The sequence below is a fragment of the Gymnogyps californianus genome, chromosome 12, assembly GCF_018139145.2.
Source record: "Gymnogyps californianus isolate 813 chromosome 12, ASM1813914v2, whole genome shotgun sequence".
Lineage (NCBI taxonomy): Eukaryota > Metazoa > Chordata > Aves > Accipitriformes > Cathartidae > Gymnogyps > Gymnogyps californianus.
In genome coordinates, this window is record NC_059482.1 from 20772708 (window position 1) to 20797611 (window position 24904).

Genomic DNA, 24904 nt, shown 5'->3' on the forward strand with positions numbered 1-24904 from the left:
TCACTGGCTGTTGTCAGTTGAAGAGCTCAGGTTTAATGGGATATCCCCTTGGACACCCACAGAGGACAGGTAGGAAGCCATATTTTCAGATGGAACATAAAGCGATGAACTTTCAGGCAAGCTGATGAGGTCGTTTCCAAAGATTGACTGACGATCAATGAGGAACTGCTGGGCGCTTTCAAGAATGACATCTTTCCCTGGGAATGCAAACGGACAACAGAAAACTCAGTTTATGGACGGCAAGTTACCAGACTTCACGTATGTAGAACTGAAAAGTGGCAAATCCCCACTGCATCAGGAGGTGAGGGGCCTCACTCCAGGCAAAAAAGGCTTGGAAACACTTGAGTCAAACTTGGACTCACTCAAAAGCCCCTTAAAATCGATGGGAAGCTCTGCAGGTTGCCACACTGGGTTCTGCCTGAATGCTGAGATGCCTCACAAGAAGTGAAAAAGGGATGACCAAATGGTTGGAGACACCGAGACATGGATAAGAGCAGCTTCTCTTCTCCTTCACTCAAGAACTGTCTGTTTTTCCTCATCTTTGCAGGAGACATCTGTCAACTGCCCCATTATTCCAGCATCATGCCACTGCATGGACCAGAAAGGCTTTGCAAACAGGGGATGCTCCTCTTGTGCACTTCAGCTCCAGCCTGCTTCAGAATTCTCTCCAGCGTAGCTGGGCTTTTAACGCCTTTGATGCTCATGCAAGATGCTGAGCTTAAGGTGGAGACTTAGAAGTCCTTGAATGACACAGAATACATCAAAACTCTGGGGTGGGGTCAGGTGGCTACAGCACCAAACTAAGGCTCAAAAAAGCTTCTCTTTCAGGTCTATCCCAGCTGAATACATATGAAAATAATAATATATCACTATTCCAAGACCAGGAAAACACTTCTGGATTCATATCTAAGGTCAATGACACACTTTATCAGAGTCAGCGAGTGGGAGAAGATCAGCTGGACAGTTCCCCTGAGGTCTGGTAAAGAGTCTGGAGAAACTGAGACATAAACCTTTGCCTCTGGCTGCTAGCAGCTACCGGCTCACCTCCTCTGCAGCAGGAGCCAGAGGAAACACAGGACCTGTACAGCTCCTACCACCCCTACCCACTTAGATCACCACATTGCTCTTAGGTGGCGATGAACAGGCAGAGAAACCAGTAGAGACACTGATAGATATGATGTGGTCCCAAGCAGAAGCAGAGGTAGTTCGATTATGTTTAAACCTTAGTTTATCCCCCATACTTTTCCCACTGCTCAGTAACTAGCTTAGCAGTTGTTGTGGAAACATTGCTGACTGACAATCACGGAAGTAAAATAACAAACGCGTTCTGTTCCCTCAAAGTGGCAAGTGGTCAGTGCTGGACGTTGCATCTAGCTGCTGACATGTTTAACACCTTAATTACATCCCCATTCCCGAGTCTGCAAGAGCTGCTAGTGCTCCTACCTGGGCAGGCGCTGTTAAACGGTGGGTTGAACACTTTTGAGGACAGCTCAGTTGCATTCTTCTCCAGATCCACTGTGAGTCGCTGCATCTTGATGCAAAAATATAAACTACAATGTACAATTATACAAAGACAGGGGAGCTTGTTAGAACTAGGCCATTTCTGAAAATCAGTGCTTCATCAATGCTGCACAACATCCACCAGTAATGCAAGCTATCCTCCCTGCCCTGCCTCTCCTCCCAGCCTCACCTGCACTTTGTTGAAATAGCCAAAAGCGTGTGCTCAAGGGCAGATACGCCTGAAGGAGAGGGCTAAGGGAGATGTACTCCCCTGTCAGCACTGGCTAATACGGTGCGAAGCTCATGTCATATGAGGAGGCCAGGCTAGCGTCACTGTGGCTGCCCCTGCCCGGCTGCCGTACAAAGCAAACCCACAGTTCTCTGCAGCCAGCAACAAATATGACAGGAATTTTCTTTCCATTTGCCTATGACTGTCTTTAAAGTAAAACTAGCTTTTGCTTGCACAGTGCTTCTAGGTGTGGAGTTGCTGCAGGTATTACTTCCAGGCTTCTCTATGCTCGTGACTTTCTGCAGGACAAGCAAGCCTAAGGGTAGGCTGCACCAGATGCTGGGAAATTCAGTGGACTCGAGGGCCAAACTATTGAACATTGCAGCCTCCCTCTTGGCCTTTTCCCTCATGCAATCCTTTCTGAAAGAGACCACCCCTTGCTTCTAAGACTTGCTAATATTATCTCTCTCTTCAGAGACTCTCCTTCCTAACACTCAGGAAATGGAATTACCTAGTAAATTCAAATTGTTAAATCAAAACCTAAAAAGGATAGTGATATGATGAGGAAGGCTTAGAGACCTTTTGCACTTCATTAGAATAGATTACACTTTGCTTGCACGTCTGTAGAGACGGCAGAACCATCCAAATCTTATCCAACCTGGCTGGCAGTGAGGGCTCTGAAAATTCACCCTCCAACAAGCAGGAAAAAGAACGCAGCCATGAAACACACATTTCCTTCACTGTTTATTAAATCACCATATGCACTTCAGAAACATCTGTGTCAGTGTCAATTCCAAACAAATACTGCCAAACAATTTCTCCTAGTTTCTTCTGTACGGGTATGTATGAACCTCTATTCTAACTGCACGTGGTTCTACTAATTGCGTGTGGTTCTACTGCTCCTGAAATGTACAGGGATGGCTGCACTTCATAAAGGCATATTTTATAAAGAGCTTTGGCACAAAGACACTTTATGAATCTATGGTATGAGTAGGACGTGACATTCACGCTGAGAGAAAGTTTAGAGCAGCCAGTTTCAATTAAAGACTCCAGGACAACAACACATCTCTACACAAGCTCTGGCTGAGTGGGAAAGACAGGTCAAGGTACAAGGTAACACTCTCAGCCTGCCCTCAGGAGATGCGTGCCTGCTGTGCTTTACCACACTCTCCCCTCTGGCTATAAAATAACTAAGCATTCTTCAGTTATGCACAAGCTCTGCTTCATAACTACATTATTATTATTATCATCTCTCAGAAATACACGTCTCTTACCGGGGACAGACTGGCTTCCATTTCAGTCAAATTCCACTCACTCAAAGATAAATTGGGATTAAAGACCTGTTGGGAGGAAAATACAGTTAGGGCTCTGCAAGGTGTAATGGTTCGAGACGCTCACATCCTCAGCTGTCTGCCTTGGCTCTCTGCTGGAGGTTGTAGCCCTGCTGGCAGAGATGCCAGAAAGCAACTTCTGCCTGTGCCTCAGCTGCTCTGACATAGGAACTGAAGCTACAGGCAAAGGCTCATGTGTGTTGATTTGTAGCACAGCCAGAACAGCAAGGGCTGAGTCGTGGCCGCTTGTGCTGATCCGCAAGCCTTGCTGCCTGCCAGTGGAGCGACAGTGCAGCCACCCGGTGCCACAGTCATGTCGTAAACCAGGGCAGCTGTTTGTGTCACTGCACATGCAAGTCGAAGCCCTTTTTTGCTGCTCTTGGATCCTAGGACACTTCCAGATTCATATGGTTTTTTAAAAGCGTCCCAAAACACAGTAGCAGAGGGCAGATTACTGCTGCATTGATGCCTTGATGGCAATTTCTTGAGACGTCTGAGCAAACTGGGAAAAGGAGCTGTTGATCTGGGGTACAGTTTTATGATTCATTCTCACTCTTGTGACATTCAGTTGCACAGAGAGAGAAAAGTGTGTCAGTAACGGGAAACTCCTCCTAATGAGAAACAAGAAACAGAAACCAACGGAGTCAGTGATAGAGCAGGCCATTAGAAAAGCTTTCCGTAAAGTCAAAATCAATCACAGACACTTGGGAACTGGCTTTAAGAGAATAAGATTGATTTTTAAAATGATTTTTCATTCCTATTTATCCATGCAAGCTTACCACGTGCCTGTATCTGAAGCACCTCCTCAAGGGAGCATATCTTTGACATACAGATTCTTTTGCTATGTACAGAGTTACTTGATTATTGGCAAAAACCTTTCATATACTAACTATATGTACAAGGAGAGAGAGAGTGAAAGAGAGAAATAAACAAACCTTCATATTTCTGCATATATACTTAAGAAAAAAGCCACCATCCATTTCTAAAGAAAAGTGACCTGAGAACTGCAGACAGATAAATATCTCAGCTGAGAGAGAATTTGACATCAACTACCCTTCCCAGAATGTGAGGAAAAGGGGAATGTAGTAGAGCTAAACACAACCTAGGAGTATCTAAGATGCAGAACATGCAGAAAATAAACTAACCTACCCAAAGCAATTAAACTAGCTAGAGAGTCATATTAAACCTATTTTACGTGAATGTGTCAGGTCTCATGATGATGTCTTTACCAAATGCACTGTATTTTGCGCTCCTAGAAGTTCAAATCCGTATATTTTCAGAAGAAATGTAAAAAAGCATCAATTTAAAGTCTGAAATCCTGCCAGTTCTTATGAGCAGGTCAAAAGAGAGCTGTGACTCTACTGGCAGCATGTGACAGATAAAGTGCCACACAAGAACGAGCAGCGTGGTCTATCAGATTCACAGCCCAAAGGTACCGCTGTGACCTTCGCAACTGTTGCCCGCAGCCGCCGCGGCGGAGGGCCCGACACTCACATCCAGGAGGCTGGCGGGCTCCAGGCCGTACTGCTGGCTCCTCAGCAGCAGCTGCAGCCCTTCCAAGCTCCAGTCGGTGCCCTCCAACGGGTCTGAAATATCTGTTCTGAGAAAAGACAAGGGGAAATATTGCCAGGAATGAGACTTGCAGAGATACATACAGAAAGCAGGACTGAGCAGCCTTCCAACATGAGGTTTATGCTTAAAATCTCATTTTGAAAACCAAGAGCCCATTGTCACCCTGGGTTTATGCCACATAACTTGGTTTAATCCCAGAAGTACAACCCAGCAGAGCACACAGGGGACTGGGCTGATGGTAAAACAAGTGAGACTACTCCTCTCCTGGGTGACGCACGTGGTTTGGGGACGGAGGGTCTGTGCACTTCTCCTCAAGACTGAGAAAATTAAAGCTTTCCTTAGAAGAAATCCTTCTAGAGAGGCACTTGGGATCCAGAACAGGCTGCATTCCCATCCTCCTGGGTCCAAGATGGCTGAATAACTATTAACTAATGGCTTTTTAAGGAGTGACTTTTACCTGCAGGCATTCAGTCTCCAGGCTGCATTTACCTGAGACATTCAGCTAAAGGAGCAACTGTGAGGCCCTGCTGCGTTTAATCCCCCCCAAAAGCTATAAAAGTTTATCTTAAAATCCAGAGTCTTTAAAAAAGGATGATTTTTCTTCTAATAAAATGTTTTTAAGTAGCCAGTGGGTTCAGAAGGAGGAATTTGTTCTCTGTAAGGACCCAAAGGAAAATAGAAGCCTTTCTGATAACCCTCTTGAGTGTTCTGGTTCCCTGTCCCCCCCAGTCCTCTTTACATTGCTGCAGTTGCCACCAGGAATGAATTCTGCAGTTACCTTCCACGTCATCCACCAAGCTGCAACCACGCTTTCCTCCTGCTGTCGCAGTCTGCTGTACACTGACCCACGACATCGGTGCTGTTGGGATTTCAGTCTCAGACCACGGCAGACCACAGCTCCAAAAGTGGCTCACCCAGCTCAGCCTGTGCCTGAGCCTAATGACACTGTGCTAATCCCCTTACAAGAGGACATCATTCTCTGGGTGACTGTCACATGCAGGATACTGGCGTGCCCTGGCTTCAAAATAATGAAACCTCCATCCCTTTGTATCAGACTTCTGCACTCGGTGAACACAAACTCCCAACTCCGCATCCCTGTGAGTGACCTCACTTGCTATTTCATGATTTTAAGGCATAATTTCATACCCTTTTATAAAGCCTTGCTTTGGACTGCCTAGCATTTTACTGAGCCCCTCCAGTTCAAGGAGACAAGCACAGCAATGCAGCTAAGTTTCATGGGTTTTCACTTTTAGTCAGAGACGGGGAAGGCGAGATCTCTTGCAGTGTCAGCTCCCTGGTACCTCCCCAGAAGCATGTGGCCCACGTGACGGTGCCAAAGTGAGTGGCTGCCCCTGAAGACAGATCTGCCACTGACTCAGGAAAGTCGCCTTGGAAAGGTGATAGGAGGAGATGCAAAGGGAGAACAGGCTAAAGAGAAAAGTCTATTTGACTTCACAGCACAGGAGAGGAGAAGAAAGGGGGCAAATTATTTCCTTCTCAAGCCCAAGCCTGACCCTGATAAATGCTTTGATGCCTTATCAAATATATGCCCTACTTAGTGCAGAGGTTATGACGATGATTGACTGTCATCTTCCATCACTGTCTGTGGATTGGCACACAAGTGACGCCTTATTCACTCCACAGAAACACCAGTGACAGATATCTCCTTATGACTTTATGTAACTGAAGACTCAACAAATGACAGAGGGCACACAAGCCACTGGAGATGTAGTGCAGTGCAGTGGCCTGCAAGTCTGCAGACACGGATGCTGGTCTGGGCACCAGCTTTCACTTGGACCTTGGGCAAATCCCCTTCACTGCAAAAAGCCTCCTCCTGCCCCCATGGCTCTGATGCACACGCTCTGACAGCTCTTCCTCTGTTGGCTCCTTCAAGCAAGTCATCCACAGACCCCCTACCCCTGTGAAGTGTCCCCCAGGCTTCAAGGGTCCTCTAAGCAGGTGCCACAGGTACAGGATGGAGCTCACCAGGCTGCATTAGGCGACTTAAAATCAGCCTCCCTTTCCCCCCGGCTAACGGGAAGAGAGGGCCATGAAACACGCAGGGCCACAGCTCTCCCTCCCGCCCTCCCCTCACCTGTCCAGCAATGCCCTTCGGCCTCTTCTCTCGGATGGTTGCGAGGTCCCCGGTGGGGCTGCACCACAGCTCCCTTTGCCTTCCAAAACAGACTGAACCATGGCGACGGGGAGCACAGGGGGCTCAGAGCAAGCCCGGCAGCCTGGCAGGGGGACATCAGGCTCAGCGGTGGCTTTCACTCCGGGGCTGACTGGCTCTTCCTTGATCAGCATGAGGCACTTCTCTCTGTATCAGAGACAAGACTTAGCACCACACACACATCTGCTCCACAAAGGCCTCGCGCTACTGGGAAGGGCAATAGCGCAAGGGCTTGCCTCCACTTCCCATCAAACTGCCCCACAGGGTCTTTCCATTCCCCTACATGGGCAAAAGAAACCAGCAACCTTGTTTTCTTTTCAGCAAGCTCCAGAGACATGCTCAGCTGGAATATCTTCAGTCACTTCATCAGTCATAGCTATAATGAATTTGCCCCATTCAATTGTTTTGCAAATATGGAAAATATGCTTCCGTGTGTCGATCATTCCTCAGATGAGTGTTAGGCTTGGGACAGGTTAAAGGGTCACTAGGCTAGAGAGGTTCCCCTGAAAAAGAAAAGTCTCCACCCTAGAGATAGGAATGGGATCAGTAAGACCTTCCCATGCAGGACTTAGGATTGGACCAGCAAGTACTCTAGAGATCCCAATGACACAGGTCAGGATCTTGTGGCCCTGCAGGATTTGGAACAGAAGCTATCAAGATCTGACAGTCCCAGTCAGATGTTTTACTTGTTTGGAAGCAGAGGTTTGCCTTTTCCAGTGGGAGAGGCACTCCACACTATTCCTAGACGGACATAAGACACTGAAGTTCTGAATAGTAGCATTTTGTATGTAAAAAACTACTCTGTACTACTTACAGGAGATTTTACAGCTCCCTGTGAACCTGCACAACTGCAGCCAAAGTGACAAAGGCATGTAGATGAACAGGCACAGGGCATGGAAAGCCATACTGAAAAAATACTATCTTACAACACTTACAGACTAGCTTTGCTGCAAGACAACACATGAGTGTGTCACACATATGGGATGGGATGTGACACTACAAAGCCTTCCTCAGCATTCCTTTCAGATCATCTTCTCATCCTGTGAATCCTAAACTCCCACGAGAAGCTCATGTTGATTTAGGAAGTACCACACTCCTGAACTCCTTAGGGCCGTGGCTGGCTCAGATTCTCAAGTCATGCAGACACAGCATAGATCAGAGGCCACCAGATGGCACTCAGTAATTAGTAGAAATAAGCAAATTAACTCAAAGGTTATATTAAAATTTTCTGCTTTAGAAACGGCTTCCAGGGGTTTTTTTAATCTGGAGGTCTTTACATGCTTTAAGCTAATTTTATGGCTATGGTTTCAATTACGAGGCAGATTTATAGGCAATTTCTAGAGTATAACTGCCTTGCCTCTATGCCTGAGAAACTGTTTCCATGATTCATCTGTCTACTTACTTTCCACTGACATACTTGTAGCTATTCTGCTACTAGCCCTAAATACACTGCATGTCTGTGGCAGGAAGAGATAAGCATTAAAATACCTCTGCATTCAGTTCTTAAGTTACTGGGACCTTTTCACAGAAAAGTTGTCAAACATCGGAAGTTGTTGTGATGCAACCTTTCTGTTCTCATTAGCAGAAAGATGTACAGTTTGATTCTGTTTCTTCTTTGTCAAAGCCAAAAGGAAACTGCCGTTCTCTCTCTCTCTCTCCCCAAACCCAACAAGTGTTAGTATCTCATTATTTGATGAAGTCTGAGACAGCCCCTGTCTTGACAACAAAATATGAAGAAACACGGAATACTTCTCAAAGAGGTGAGTGGAAGTTCTCAGCATGAAACTCATGACTCTCTGTTTCGAAAGTTACGCTGTTATTATCCCTCCCTAATTCTGAAAATCTGACCCACATTGCAAACTGGAAAAAAATATTCCAGCCCACCATCTCTATAGAGAGTTGCAAATCAGACAGAAACTTTGGTAGAATTACAGCCAGGAAAAGCTCTTTTGAAGTCATGCATGTCCATACCTGACTCTCCTTGGTTTTAGTCACAAACATATTTACCTGTCATTTTCAGGGGGGGATTGCATATTTATGATGTTGGATGGTGATGCTTCAGTAACATCAGATATGATGGGTCCTCCAGCAATTGCAGGGCTGTTTAAGCAAGAGGCAGGTTCTGTCGATGGCTAAGAGAAAGCAAAAAATCATATCGATTTATCCTTCTGAGGCCCAGAACAAGTCCAAGGCCCTATCTGAGATAGTTAGGGTTTACTCACTGTGCCCTTGAGTCCTCCTTGTACGGAAACGAAGAAAGCTTTTACCTACTATGCAACATTATAATTTCCTCTGGTCTTTCCTCCAACCACACAGAGGTGCAGGTGTAAAATAAGCACTGTGACTGAAGTGTCATCTACTGAGAGGTTTTACCATGTCTGACATTTTGCCTAGAGTGCTTAGCTTCCTCTGGAGGCAAAGATCCAACACAGCCCAACAGGGGAGCATGGGTCTCTCGTGCCAGCTCAAGTATTTTAGCTGCATGACATAAGTATCATGTGTCTGGTGTCTGCTTCGGTGGGTTAGGGCGGTGGGGATCCCTCAGCGACTGCAAAGATCTGGCTCTGGTCAGAAAGATCACAGTACCCACCTTCTAGAACGTACTTCTTCCTTTCTGCCCTTGAGGTGAGCCAGGCTGGGGTAACACCAGGGAGAGTTCGGTGTGCGGGGTCTGCCTTTCCCTCCCACAACCCACGGCCTCCCACATGAACATGGCAGCACAAGTGCACGCAAGCATGCGCCCCTCCCTGAAACAGGGGAGCTGGAGAAATAATAAATGTCACTCAGCTTTGCAAACCTCTTCTCTTCTTCACTGCCAAGCTCTTGCCAAACTACTTACTCTGTAATCTGTATTATTGCTTCAAACATTTTTCCACCCTGGCCAAAGAAAACCCACAAATCTCAGAGGCTGGTGTACACCTACCGACTGTATGAAATAGGGGTCATGGAGGGGGTCCGTAGACAAATGCCGGCTGAACTTGGACACTTGCGGAGCTGAGATCCCATTGTCAAGCATCAGAGGTCTGTGAAGAGAAACAGGTTTGTTCTCCCAGCACATACTGACTGGTTCCTGGTTGCTCATACAAGAAATGTCTCTCAGCCAAGGGTTGTTTTCCCCTGGGTACTCTGTTTTTCCTCAGCTGTAAGGTACTTTCTTGTCCAGTGTTTTGGACAGGGAAGGGAAACAACAGTTTTGGAGGAGGTCACCATTAGAAAAGGGCATTAGCCATATAGAGAAGGGATGATCTAGGTTTTCTAGATCTTATTTGAAAGATGCAAGTAAAATAACAAACTCAATTCATACTTTCTTCTAATTGCTAGTCGTTTCAAGCTCCAGGCTGGATCCTCAGCTTGTTTAACTGGAGGTAGCTACGCTGAAATTATTAGTGCAATACTGGGAATCTGGCCTTGTTACCAGCTCCCTCACGCTCAGGGCCTCTTTGGCAAAACTACATCTCCGTACATAACACTGCATAAAAGGAACCTGTGCAACCCACTGACTAAGTAATAAAACAGAGGGAGACACAAAGCAGAGCAGAGCCTAAACTCATCGCATACAGGCTTTTAAAAAAAGACTGACAGGCTTTTACAGATGGTCACTGACAACAAGAAGCAGGTCTGCATGCTAGGTCCTGTAGCAGGAGTGCTTTATGTTTAGTAAATGATTGAAACCAAGAGCAAATGAGAAGGAGCCTCAAAATGGCACTGCCTTTCCGTCATGAAACTTACTGGGTGGCAGTCCTTCGTTTTGTGATACAGTCCCAGAGAAGCTGGGAACTGGTATATTTTGCTACACACCCACTATTGTTACTGCTGTGATGATCCTATAAAACTGCCTAGCAAATCCCTCTTCTCCTCCTACCGCCTGTCCCACAGTCAGGAAAAGCACCTTCAGTGCTCATCTGGAAGACAGTGATTTGGCGGAGGGCACCAGGGAAAGCCAACAGTTTTTTCCACAGTAATGTCTAACAGGCTTGACAGAAGATAATTCCTAGCTCCCTTCATCCCACAGACACTGGAGCTGGATATGTTGGGAGAAATTATGGGTTTGCTCAGACTGCAGTTAGATCCCACAGTGAAGGGCATTCATCCTGGTTTCGGCCGGGACAGAGTTAATTTTCTTCTTAGTAGCTGGTACAGTGCTGTGTTTTGGATTTAGTGTGAGAATACTGTTGATAACACGCTGATGTTTCAGTTGTTGCTAAGTAGCGCTTATCCTAAGTCAAGGATTCTTCAGTTTCCCATGCTCTGCCAGCAAGCAAGTACACAAGAAGCTGGGAGAGAGCATGGCCAGCACAGCTGACCTGAACTAGCCAAAGGGGTATTCCATACCATAGAACGTCATGCCCAGTATATAAACAGGGGGGAGTTGGCCCGGAGAGGCGGATCGTGGCTCTGGCATCGGTCAGCGGGTGGTGAGCAATTACATTGTGCATCACTTGTCTTTTCTTGGGTTTTATTTCTTTTTTTTTTAATATTCCTTTGCATTATAATTATTATTATATTATTATTATTATTCTTAATTAGTAGTGTATTTTATTTTACTTCAGTTATTAAACTATTCTTATCTCAGCCCACGAGTTTCACTTTTTTTTCTCTCCTCCTCCTCACCCCACTAGGAGGGGGAAGGGGGAAGCAGCTGCGCGGTGCTTAGCTGCTGGCTGGGATTAAACCACGACAGCATTATACAGCAGGACACAGTGACCACAGTGCTTGAGATCTGTGTTGTCTAACAGCTCGTTTAACAGCCTTTTTCTTTTCTATGATGTTAACTAAAGACACGGAATAAAAAAGAACATTTGAATCACCCTGACATGGACCTTGTTACAGCATAATCTACCCTTCAGTATACACCGAGATATCATAGCCAGCCCTGCAACAATTACAAATTTGTAGGTGTCCAGCTCTCTGCTCCAGGAGCCACAAATGAACCTCCCCATCCAACATTTCTTATGAAAGTAACTTTGGCATCTAATCCATCTAACAGCCTCCCAGGTCAGACGTGCCTGTGGGACCTACAGACGTGCCCATCCTGCCCAAACCTACCCAGAGCCCCCAGCCAGCACTCTGGTCTGCGCCAACAGTTGCTCCAGGCTGTACGCTATGCTTTCCTGCAGTCATTTAAAAGAGAGGCAGGAAAACAAAACCGTGAAAGGTAAAACATTAGAGGTGCAGATATAGACATAAGAGCTGAGGTTCTGTGAAGACAGACCTTTGTGTTTCCAGGGAAGCAGAAACTCAAATTAACATGCACAACACCGTGCAAATTGCAGCTGGGTTGTATCAGTGTGACCCCTCTTCAATACAGTTGCTGTGCAGATAGTTCTGTGCTCTTCTGCCCCTTTCAGCAGTTTCTCACTAATGATTTGCTTTTTTCAAGAAGCAGTGGTCTAAGACAACATTTCTTTGGCTGCAAAGCTTTTCCAGGGAGGGCATGGCCCTGACCGTGGAAATTAGAGACCAGATCTGGCATCTCATTTCTCTGCTTCCCCACTCCACTGGAGGGAAATTTCCCCACTCATGAACCTCAGTGACTCAGAGCAGCCGATATCCTCCCCTTGAGCCCTCTTCTTTGCTACCATTCTCCTTGCAGTGTTTATCCCTTCCAAGAGGCTCAGTAGAGGGCGTAGACAGAGGTAAAGGTACCCAGCTTGCTTGTACAGGTTATGGGCTCCTTCATTCAATCCTGTGTTTCCTTTACAATCCTCACAAGAGAAGTCAAGCCAAGAACAAGGACACTGACTTAAAGAAAACCAACTCCCTTGAGCAGCCATTCTTGGGAAGTCTGGCTCCTTTCTCTGAGGCATGTAGAAGTTTCTGAGTTGCCAAAGGCCACAAGGTGGGAACTGGAGGCAGGTCCCTGCCCTCAGCCTGAGCCACAAAGGCAAATTCCTCTTAGGAGCCCCTCTCCCCTCTTTAGATCACAAGCACCACAGAGCAAGAAATGCATGGCTGCTCTCCTGGAAGGCACCAAGCTTCCTAATTCAAGCTCCTCTATTCACTTGCCTTGAAGAGCTTATTTACGACTCTAAAGATACCCCTTAGCTAAAATCTTTCTCCACCTTCCAACTCTGTAAGGCCTGCAGGTCACATGCCACCAAACCTGTGTCGGATATGCACCCCATTCAGTGACTGTGGGTCAAACTAAAGGTGACTGTGGGCTGGCTGGGCCCAGCCCGGCTCCTACTGATGACAAGTGGCAAAACTGGAACCTGTAGGACCAGCGGTGGGGTCCTGCCCTTTACCCTCCCACTCATTAGTGTTCCCATCTCCCATCGCGCTCTGTGTTCCCCAAATAAAGGTCACGAGCTGACACGGTGCTTCTCTAAAGACCACTGAATGGGGCATGTCAGCAGGTCTGACTCGGCAGTTCAGCCCATTCATTTCCCATCACCATGGTGTCCTGGTCCGGTGACCGCCTGCCTGGGCGAGCTGAGCTTGTGCTTTTAGTGAGGGGGCAGCATTATGCACCCGTGAGTGTGTGCGCACCACACAAGGGTACTTACAGCTTCCTCTTTATCCCAGCGCTGCTAGGGCTTGATTGGAGCTGGCCAAACAGAAACTGAATCAGCTGTCAGGAGAGATCAAAATCCAGTGTTAATCAGCAGAGTGATTCAGCACTCCCTGCTCTCGCAGCCGTTCTTATCTCACACATTCCTCCCTCCCAACATCACCCCAAAGCTGGGAGCAGCCATGAAATATGGGAGCCAAATTGCATGAGACATTGGAGCCCGAAACAGGACTAAGCTTTCCAAGAAGTCGAACAACTTGCCTGGCTTTCAAGCGACACAGCCAGGTGCCTGCTTTGTGCAAAGGCTGGTAGATGCATGTGTGCTCAGCGCTTTCTCTCGCCACTACTGTGCATGCAGAACTCCGGCTAGCCCTATTAGACTTGGGAATCTGCCTGTGAAGTACACATGCAAACATTCCTAGGCCTGGAGTTAGACTTGGCCTCCGTGAAAGTCTTTAGAGACCTTTATAAGAGGCTCTATGAAGTCTGACAAAGACTTTGCAAGTGAAAGAGGGAACCCCCTAGGGGAGACCCTGGATGGAGGTCTTAGCTCTTTTAGATGAGTTTTTCAGCCCTGTAAAATTCAGTGTTGATATAACAGGACACTAAAAAGGACGCAGAACGGCTTTGGAGAGGAATCACTTAGCAACATATTCCCAGGTCAGCTTGAGCCTAATGCTCTTCTTTGACCTCCAAACAAAGAGAGCATTAATATTATATATCACAGCTGTCTCTTACTCATTGCTCAATATAACAAAATAGAGTTGCATAAATGCCCCTACAACGAGTGGTGTGGCTGGTCCAGCCTCAGAGCTGGAGGAAGGTTTGATAGCCTCGTGCATTTCTATCCAGTCCTGTGACTCTGTGATGCCACGTGAGGGTCAGAATGCACCTCTCAGGGGGACTGGGAAATGTGACGTGCTCGATCACATCAGCACCATCTGGGAATCACTGGAGAGGCCTTTTTTAGTACTGGTCATGCTAGATTTTAAGGGAGATGGCTCCGCAGTGCTCCTTCAGTCTAAAAGGTTGTACAGTAACTATACCAGTAACACCAGAAAATGTCACAGTTGCTGGAGGTCCCCACTGGGGGAATGGCTAGCCAATTCTGCTGCCTGCAGCTTCAGTGCTGGCAGGAGGGGGAGGCTCCTCTCTTGTACAAAGGAAAGAGGAAAGATTTGGGAAGCCCAGAGGCGTCGGTACAACCAGAACACAGCCAATACAGGGCAATTAGCGACAGTTGTGCTCTCTTGCTCAGGACTGTGACAGAAAAGTGGTTTCTAACATCACAGCACGGACTGACAGGGAAATTAAAATCTTTTGCTTGAGGGCATAATCTATGCTTCGTTAATGACCACTTTCCATAGGACATGCATCACACAATTTGAAAGAGTGCGGTATCCGAGTGTGGAGAAGATTATGGGACAAGAAAAAAAATGAGAGGACATAGACCATGCAGTACAAGTGAGTTTGGAGTTTATATGACCACTACCTTGTTGATCACTTTCTGTTGCTGTGAGTGGTTCTGCCGGAGAGAAACAACTTCCCGCCAAAGAACTTCATTTTGCCTGAAAGTGAAACAGAAACCTTCCGTGAGCACAGAAACACCCCAACAGCCCACGGTGCTGCCATGATGCAACAGTAGACCCAATTGTGCAAAGTCTGTCTCACTCTGGGGCTCTTGTGGTGCTTGGCTCTTTTCAGGTGTCCCAAATGGGGTCACACAATTACTTTCCTTGTTTTTCCTTGACCTCAAAAGAACTACAGACCAAAGCATGGAGGAAAAACAAATAAAGAGAAGCCAACATTTATAGGGGAGGGTAACAAGAGGACACGTGTGTGTTGTTTTTGTGGAACATTTGGGCCAAACTCAGAATTTCAGCAAGGCCTGATTTGTGACTTTGAATGATTTGGATCACCAAGACTGTTCTTCCTGTGGGAGCCAAGAAAGCCCAACCTCTCCACAACTGTCCCCAGTGCCCCCAAAGACCAAGAGATCCTATGGATAGAGATCCTATGTATTCTGCCTGCTGAAACCTCATACGCGTGGTGGTACGAAGGCATGTTTGGGAGTGACTGGAGCAGCTAAGGGGATGCTTCTGCATCCCAGAGCCTTGAACTAGGAGGACTGTAATGATTTTATTAGTGGGAGTCACTGATTTCATGCATCACAGACTTGTGTCTGGCTTGCAATTGCATAGAGCGTATTTTCTGCCTGCAAATGCAACACACAGGGGAGTTTACAGGCTTCCTTGAACAGTCAGCCCCAGAAAGCGGGATGGGGAGATGCAGAGTTTATTTACTGTGCTGCCTCCAAATCTGGATGCCAGCCAAGTCCATGCTGCAAAAGGTTTTGCCAGCCAATTTATCTCAAGAGTATATGGATGTACCAAAACTGACAGGCCAGCAAAACCTACCATACAGGTGAAATTTAGAAATCCTTTTGCTCTTTAGTCTTTCTAGTATTGATTGATGCTAGAGCTGGGAAGATAAGGTCCAGGGCTCGAAAGAGCACAGTAGCTGCCCTAGGATAGCAGCTTCTACAGCAAGAATTTCTGCAGTGAACTTTCTGTACTGGTACTGACAGGATTTTCAGCAAAGCAGCTTTCCTTAGTCTGACAGCTTGTACTGGAGTTATGTCCTAATGGTTCTTCATCAGTGTAAATTTCTTAACATGGTTTCAGCCTGGGATTTCTGGCCTGTCTTAGTTTATAAAAATTGTATTATTTTCATCAGTTGAATGCAAATTTGCCTTTTGCCAGATGGAGGAAGGGAGAAAGCAAATCAAAAGGGAGAATAAACTAAAAGCGAGGCCAAATCATCGATACTGGCATTCCTTAAAAATTAAATAAGATACAAGCCTAGAAACTCATTCATTGCCACTGTACCTGGATTTCATGGTGTGATTTAATGCTTGTGCTAAGTGTGGGAGTCACTAAAAATTAAGATACGCTAAAAATATTTATCCGTGGCACGTAAGGTGCTGGGCTGGAATGAAGTTTCACAGTATATGGTGTTCTCTCAAGGCCCGGGATGCCAGTGTCATCTGGTGATGTCTGAATATCAGCTTGCATTATAAAATAAGGTTTTGGGGTCTTTTTGATTATTCAAGTGCTTTTTAAACAAAGTTCTCTGTAAGGATTAAAATTCTGGAGGCAAATAAAAACCTCTCCAAGTACATGATTTATAAAACCATATCCATTTACTAAATTCCTAGTGACCATGTCTGACTCAGAAAATCCCAGAATCTCAGACAGCTGGAGGTCAGGCAGCCACACGCAAGCAGCGTTGCATTTGCTTGTTTTGCTCTTAGACAACAATTTTTGGCCATGTCAGAAGACAGAGCCTTCAGAGAGATGGGTCCATGGACTAAACACTATGGCAGTTCTTGTGTTCTTATATATTTTAGGCCAGTCATATATTTGGGAGGTAGAGGATGACAGAGATATTTTTTTTTTTAATTTTTTTAATAGCTGGAGTGGACACCACTACATTTCTGCCAAGGACTCTTCTACGCGTGAGAAAGAGTTACATCTTTACCATCATTTCTATCTGGAGGAAATACAGTTATCCGAGTTAAGCGCCCAGGTTATACACATATATCCTACATGGCCACCTCTGTGCTTTCCTCATCTGTAAAGGGAAAACACAGATGAAGAGAATATGTCTACCTTTCACAGAAGACAGAGAGGCTGTGCATTAATTCTTATTTTGTAGATCATTGGGTCTGCACAGAAATCCTACATGTTTCTGTCTCAACAGATCTAGTCCCTATGATTAGTCCCGGGCTCAGCACGTGCTCCCTGGGAGCGAGGTGTGTAAGGCTCCTCCTGTCAAACATTCCCCAAGATCAACAACTCTAGAGAAGCAAATGCCCGTAAGAAGCAGCCTGAGTAGGATTCAACTCACTGCTTCATGTCCTGCACTTGACACTCCATGTTCTCCTGCTGACTTCTCAGTATCTGTACCTCGTATAGCAACCTGCTGAGGTCCTCCTGGCGCATCTTGGTCTCCTCACTTTTCACTACCGACACCTGAGGAGAAAAAAATCAAAGGTGGATTTTACCAACACAAGAGGGGCCATGGACAGACTCACTCATTGCTGTGGGTCGGGTGCAGGACTTCCACCAGCTGGGCTCTGATGTGCTGAAATACTAGGACAGGCGACATAAGAGTCTGAACTATACTTAAGAGTATTATTGCAAAGGCCAAAGGGATAAAATAGAGCAAAGAGCAGGACAAATCCTTTTGTACAGAGGGTCTGTTGGCAGCAGAACATTCCCCACCAGAGTGGGGACTTATTTCAAATCAGCTTGGGGCGGGGGGTGTGGGGGTATTTTGGGGACCAAGGAGGAATTGAACTAGGTTGTTTGATTAAATCTTTTTACTTTAACTACAGAGAGACTAAATCCAGCCTCATGTTTTACAGGGATGAGCCTGAGCTAATGCTTCAAATTGACATATTACACTTGGATTTCCAGAAGGATTTTGCTGAAGTCTGTTTTCTGAAGTTGCTACGCTAATTCAGTAAGAGAACAGCCCTTTTGGGGCATCAATAACAGGTTAAAAGACAGCAAACAGAGGGCAGGAGTAGGTTATCTCTTCTATAATAACAGGAGATGGCTGTTGGGAGACCCTGCAGGAGTTATGCTGCACTTATCTAGAAAAGCGGGTAACGATTCGAAAGCAGAGCGGTGCGAAGCAAGCCTGGCCGTGCAGCACTACAGGAACGTCTTGTGATACTGAGCGACAGAGCAAAAAAACACAGACAAAACTCTGATGAAAGCCAAGCCCTGCACACCGAGGACCCCTGCCCCAACTGTACATGTATATGGAGAGGACAGAAACCAGACCACAGGGTGATCTTGGAGTTATGCTGAGCAGTCTATAGCACAGGGGCCCGCAGTCTGAAAGCAAACAAGCATTTGGGGAGTTCTCAAGAGAGGAATGCAGTTGTGGTAGAAACCCTCACAATGACCATGGAGTGCTGTTCTGGTCAATCCGCCCCAAAAAAGGGACGTGGGAGGGTTAGAAAGGCACTGGGCAGAGAGCCATGGCGGCAGGCACAGAGGGCTCCTGCTTGGGGCGAAATGAGGTGTTTCCCGCTCGAGACGTCTGAGGGACAGGAAACTGGTATTCACTACTTCTCTCCTAGCGGAAGGCCCAGGGGAAACAAATTAAATAAAGAGACAGCAGGCTTAAAGCAAACCAAGGGAGCTACGCCTCCACACAGACCATTAGTTAAGTTGTGGGGCATATTGTTGAGGGACGTTTTGAAAAAAAAAGCACCACGCAGCCTCTCCACGCCGGTGGTGTGGAACCTTCTGGAACAGGGGTCTGCCCCGCCTCAGCCTTCCCGCCTCAGCCTTCCCGCCTCAGCCTTCCCGCCCCAGGGGCTCACCGGGGGGCTCGCCGAGGCCTGGCTGGTGTGTGTCCCCCCCGGCCCGGCGCCCACTCACCTTCCTCTTGATGTGCTCCAGGAGGTGCTCGTGGCCCTGCAGGAAGCAGAGGTGCTGGAACTCGGTGTCGTCCCGCTCGGGCTTGACGAGACCCCCCTGCTCGATGTTCACCACCTTCCTGAAGCCGTCTGCGTGGAGAGGGCACGGGTGAAGGGCCGACAGACCCAGGCCCTCCTCCTCGCCTCCCACTCCATCACTTTTGAGGACACTTCTGTTCACTCCCCCCACTTTTTGAGCTGCTCCGGTGCTCAAGGCACAGCCGTGCCCCCTCCCTGTGGCTGGGCACGCTTTTGGGCCATATCTACAAGAAATCCAGTGCAAGGGAGAGCCCCATGCATCCCGCTGGACGCCCCGCAGCTCTGGGGACACGTTGCCGCTGGCCCATGCCATGAAAGCCTCACTGGCGATCCCTTGGGCATGTCGGTCTGTCTGCCAGGAGCTGAAATGCCCATCCTTATGAAATCTCTAGTTTGATTTGCAAGCCAAAGGGATTCAGGGGAAGGTTTTTCAAAGGCACAGACCAGCTTCAGGTGCCACTTTTGGAAAAAAGGATCACATGCACCTTTGGAAATCTACTTTGGGTACTTCTCTGAAGTCCTAGAAAGGTTTCTAAACCGTATCTAAAGACTGGCCTAAAAATTACTATAGGGCTACTATATAGTTAAATAGCGAAGTTAAAACTGTACTGAGGAACTTTGTGAATTACTCATTGAAAAACTTCCAAAAACTATCAGAAAAGAACCATATTTAATATAGTTGCGGTCTAGATGTGGCTGAAAACTACACCTAAACCTCCATTAAGGGGTGAAAATGTCCGATCAGCAAGGCAAGGTTTGCAGGGAGAAGTACTGTCTGTAATAACTTTAGCGATACGGCTAGGAAAATGGATAAGCTCTGGGCATGCTGCCCTCAAAAGAAGCAGTTTCTGGGGGAGGTGCCACAGTATCAGGCTGCTGGAAAAAGCCCCATATAGAATAAAATGGAAAAGCAATAATAATAAGTCATCAAATTGATGCAAGAGAAGCAGAAACCCTGGTAGCTGAAATTTCTTAGCTCACATCTTATGATTTAATCTAACAGAAATTTCATGCTGGAATCTAAGGTCAATACAAGGAAATCATTCCCCCGGCATCTCAGAGGCAGGTCCTCTTTGGCAAAACCAATAATGCCACAATAACGTGTATAGGTGAGAGCTCAGCTTTTCTATCCACAGTTCTCCTTCATGCCTCCTCTCCCACCCCCACTTTCTGTCGCTCCCCCCGTGTCTGTAGGACCCCACATGGCCTGGGCTCTGGAGGTCGAACTTACACATGTTCAGCTGCCGGACAAAACTGGCCATGTTGTTGTGTTTGAAATACTTGGGCAGCACCTCTTTGGCAAAGCGTCCTTGGTCGAACACATGGAAGCTGGTGCCATTCTGCAAAGGAGACAAGGACAAAGGCGAAGTGAGAGGAGCGTCCCCGACCATGAGAGGTGCCCAGGAGGAGGTGATTCCCTTGAGTCCTACAGCAGGGGAGATTGCACCCTCTGAATTGTCACCTTGAAGCTGAGAAGAGTGACAACAGCCTTCAGTGATGGATGTGCTCCTCAGTTCTGGTACAGTCAGTGCTCTATGACTGCAGTTTTGATCTTTTTCTACTAAGCTTTGCCACTGCTTAGTTCAGAGCCTTGGATGTGAGAAAGAAACTACAGACTTTTACACACAAATAGCTGGTAGCTTGTGATCGTCTACCCTTGCGTGGACCTCACAGAAAGACTGGTGTCTGAAGAAGGTCCTGGAAAGTGGGAATTGCCATTATAACCCCTTGATCTGCTTGTATAGGTCTAACTCTGACCCATCTGCTCCAGAGCACAGCAGTCCTGGAGGGAGCGCTGCCTGGAGACACGGTACAAGAAATACAGCAAGGCAAGAAAGCAAATCATCCCTGGAGACACCACACCGATCCAGAAGCACTACGCATCTTCTCTTGACTATTTTTGAAAGTACACAGCCACAAGGGCAACCGCAAAATGTTAACAGTCATGCTTTACAGTCCAAGCTAGCAACACGCACGTTAACCAGACATCATATCCGTTTCTGAGGTTGCATTGCCAGGACCCGTGATTGCAAAACAAGGCAAACTGCCTGGGATCTCTGGCAGAAACAGACACACTGCAGGCCATCTGCTTCCCCTGCCTGGCCTTCTACCTGCTGACGGTTAAGCTGGTGCAGAGAGGGCCTGTGAGACGCAATGCACTGAAGCGGCCTTGAAACTTTTTGCAAATGGCAATCCACATGACCTTTTTAAGGGACAGAAGAATTAGTGATTAATTTCCATCCGTAACCAACACTTAGAAACATCATTTTCTAAATCTCTGCCCTCAACAGGTCAGTGTCTCCAGGACGTGGTGACAGGGGGACCACCTTAAATCCTATCTCTGCTCTGGATTGGGGGGGGCGGGGGGAGGCGGGCACCGGGAATTTGGAGGAATGAAGAATCATGATTTCAGACACGGAGTTTGGGGCACACGTGCCGGTTTTGTTACCTTTCAGAGAACGGTATCTTCCAGGGGCTCACATTGGCTTTGCTCGTGGAGAGAGAAAGAGCTGCAAAGAGCTACCTGGGGAACCACCCAACTGTGCAGCCTAAGCTCTCCACAGCTTTATGGAGGGACAGGCAAGATGCAGAGACCTATGCCAGGGCAAAGACGTCAGCAGATATTTGGGACTTACCAGCTCAGCTGCAGCCAAGTTTCAAGGGACAGCTAGCTAAAGACACCAGGGTCTGTGCGGCGTTGGCAGGGAGGAGTCTGCACAGCCACAGTCATCCTCCTGCTGTGTTCAGCGTTATTACCGGCAGTCAAGTGGTGTGTCAGCTTGGGGCGTTATTTAACAGCAGACTGGTTTTTGACAGAGGAGGACAGTGTTTCGTAAGAGTGAGCACTCCGGCTCTGCGTGCAGTAGGAGCGTACCAGCGGCGCATGGGTCCCGCCACGCACCCATCACAGGGTCTGTAGCTGCATGGGTGCTCTCAGGGCTGCCTGGAAGTTTCTAAAACAGGGAGTGTAATCAGGACCATGAGAAAGTTCAACGACTAAAGAGGTGCTTGTGCGTGCCTGTAGTCTGCCCACAGCCGCCAGAAAACAGCCAGCTGGCAAACCCTGCTGCCCTACTCATTGCCACTGCATTTCCATCACCAACCGGTGCCAATTCCCTCTGTGCTCTGGCTCGTTTATCAGCTCTAACAATTAACCCTGCACGCCCACAAACATATGACGCTGGGTCAGCTGTACTTCTCGCTCCTTGTTCACTGGTGCAAACACTGAACGTGACTGCTTGCCTTGACAGGGCCCTTTGAGCATCACCAGGGTCTTTCCTATCATCTTCACCCCATGCAGCAGAAGCAAAGGCTGGTCAAGTGCTTAAGAGATTCACTAATAATCTGTACGGCTGAAACTATCCTCACAGACCGAGCTTGCAGACATGACAGCAGGGACCAGGGTTTCCCAACACTGCAAAGGCTGTTCCGGGGACAGAGCGGGTTCATCCTGCTTCCCTTGTGCTTCTGCCCACTCGCTCTCTCTGGGATACAGCTGTGTGTCCCAGGCTGGGCAGGCTGATGTAAAATGAGAAACACGAGGGTTTTGTGTACCTGAACTTCTCCTTATGGCCTCTCTTGAGAGGTCATTCCTTTGAATTCAGGGCTGCAATGTTCTCGGAAGCTGGCACATCCAAAAGGGTTCCTACAGGCACAAGAGACTTTGAAGTTACTGTGTCTTCACGAGTGGACTGTGCATGTGCCAGCTTGTTCCCACGCAGCAGCTCTGCCTTGCTTATCTTACATCATGGGAGCACAAGCTGGGAGACACTTCTCTGCCCAAGGCAAAAATCACTCTGCAGCATGTCAGTCTTGGCAGATGCTTATCTTAACTGTTTTTGACAGACCCACGATGACAGATGCCCGGTGCCCTGCCCAGGCAAGCTACTCCAGGAATGTGCTAGGAGTTCTTCCTAACTGCATCTTGCATTTCAAAAATTCATTTAATTACTTCTTGTCCAATCTACCATGGACACAGCAGACTTCTTTCCACCTTACAACAGCCTTTACTGTATATAGAAACCATTACCACATTTCCTCTCCATCTCTTCTCCTTCATGCTAAGAAACAGTTCATAGGTCCTTATAGGTCCTATTTTCTAAGAGTTCTGATTATGTCCAGAAATCTTAGGCATGCACACAATTTCTCAGCGCCAACACCACTGATGGATAGAAGAGGAAGAACATGGGAAACGTAGGAACATGCAACATGGGAAACTTAGACATCTAAAAGCCTTACCAAACCCTCCCAAGAATGTAGCTGTAGCCTATGTTGGGTTGCAGGAAAGCACAGCAGGGTGGTGGTGGTGGTGGGCAGTCAAAAATAACAATGTTGTAAGTGTAACAGAGAGGGGACTGTTTATACTTTAGAAAATCCTTTCTAGTTTGAAAGTCCTTATTTAAAACACACGATACCAAAACTCGGTGGTTCTCAGAGGCATGGCCATGTAATACCAACACCAGAAACCAACCATTACCTTGGATAACAATGCAGCTCAAATCCTATCTCAAGTTTTGAATGAAAACTCTACTGGACACAAACACATGACAGAAAGGCTGCTTTAAACTTTTTTTTTCCCCTTTAAATCTGCTTTTGTCATAGATTCTTGATTTTGGAAAACAAGTTTATGCACACAACTTATCTGGTAACTCCCTGCTGAAGACAAATCACATTATTTGCAGCAAGTCTTTGTCAGGTCAAAAGCACAATGTGGTATCAAAATGCTGTACGAGGGGGACAAATAAATCATTTTAATTCTCTGATTGCACTTAGTATATTAATGTCTCAGTGCCAAATAAGAAGCCAAAGCAAAGCAGTCTATCCCTGTGAAGCTGTACAGACAATACATACACACATCACCACGATCATCACACAGACTCATTGAAAAATCAAGTAAAGCTCTACCAAAATGTGAGTGATTCAGGGTGCCAGTCTGAGATCTGTTTAAACTATAGGTTTTAGCCTGAGGTCTGAATGCTGTTTGTCTGCTACCTTCTCCCAAGGCATTTGTGAAAGGCTGCTAAGAAACACATGTGAAATAATACAAACAGCAGTGGAATTTTTTAAGGGCCTAGCACCTTTTCTAGAAAATTTTAGGGGACCACAGATTGAAGCAAGGTGAAAAACCTCTCTTAAAGAGTCTGGATTTTTAGAAGATTCAATATTAGATACCCTGTAAGATGCTTCAAGTGAAATGTGTAAATACTGTAATTAAACACTCCCAAACCACTTGTCCCTTTGAAACAAAAAAGCCACAATATTGCAGATAATTAATATCAAGTCTACCCAAAAGGCCCCCTAACGAACTCTCAGTCCTTTCACTCTCCCGCTTAGCTGGCCAGCACTTGGAAAGCAAAGGGAAGTTGCCGGGCGATGCAGTACTTAGGCCTCGAACCTGGGTTTTTCCTGGTGTTGCAGGCACTCAGTGACCCCTGATATTCGCTGTACTTACAGTACTCCAGCAGATGAGATGGTTCGTTTCAGGATCTTCCACCAGCGTCCAGAGTTTGGTTAGGAAGGCTGGCACATTGCTGGAGTATCCATCCATCACCAGAGAGCTGGGTGAATCCTGCATAGTTTTTCAGTGTCCCAGCTACACTAACCCCATTGCTCTCGGCGTGCCTGCCTCCCTGCACGCGCGTGCGTCCGACAGAGAATGAACCATCGAATTTTATCCCAGGCCAGTGGAAAGTAGGCTCCCAGGGAGTCACATCAGCAGTGCTGCTTGCACTCTTAAAAACTCAGCACAATGCGATGGCATCACCAGCCCCAGAGAACAATACACAGAATGAAAATGCACTGCAGCCGATCTCACAGAGCTGTGAATAAATACGCAGCGTCATGCAAAGGGAACACGTGCTGCGCACCTTATGCTGGGAGGTTAGCAAGTCATCGGAGCGAACCCACCTGCGGAGAGCCTGTGGGACGCCCAGGCACAGCAATGCCAGGTTTGTGAAGGCACAGGAATTGTTATTTTGGAATTTTCTTGTCCTAAACGTTGGCCGGCACAGATGAACAAGGGCTGGCCAGATCTCAGGGCTGCACGTCTTTG

General features: G+C 47.0%; 1 protein-coding gene across 1 annotated transcript; it reads right to left on the reverse strand.

Annotated features, from left to right (window-relative positions):
• On the reverse strand, nucleotides 1–24427 carry HSF4 (heat shock transcription factor 4). The gene is made up of 13 exons (XM_050904245.1): nucleotides 24305–24427; nucleotides 20084–20192; nucleotides 18776–18903; nucleotides 17226–17350; nucleotides 14809–14884; nucleotides 13312–13376; nucleotides 9729–9828; nucleotides 8813–8937; nucleotides 6728–6952; nucleotides 4555–4660; nucleotides 3004–3069; nucleotides 1444–1531; nucleotides 1–197 (listed from the first exon to the last, which is right to left on the reverse strand). Exons 1-13 carry the CDS (start codon nucleotides 24425–24427, stop codon nucleotides 1–3), a joined length of 1533 nt encoding a protein of 510 aa, XP_050760202.1.
• Between the last annotated feature and the right edge of the window lie 477 nt (nucleotides 24428–24904).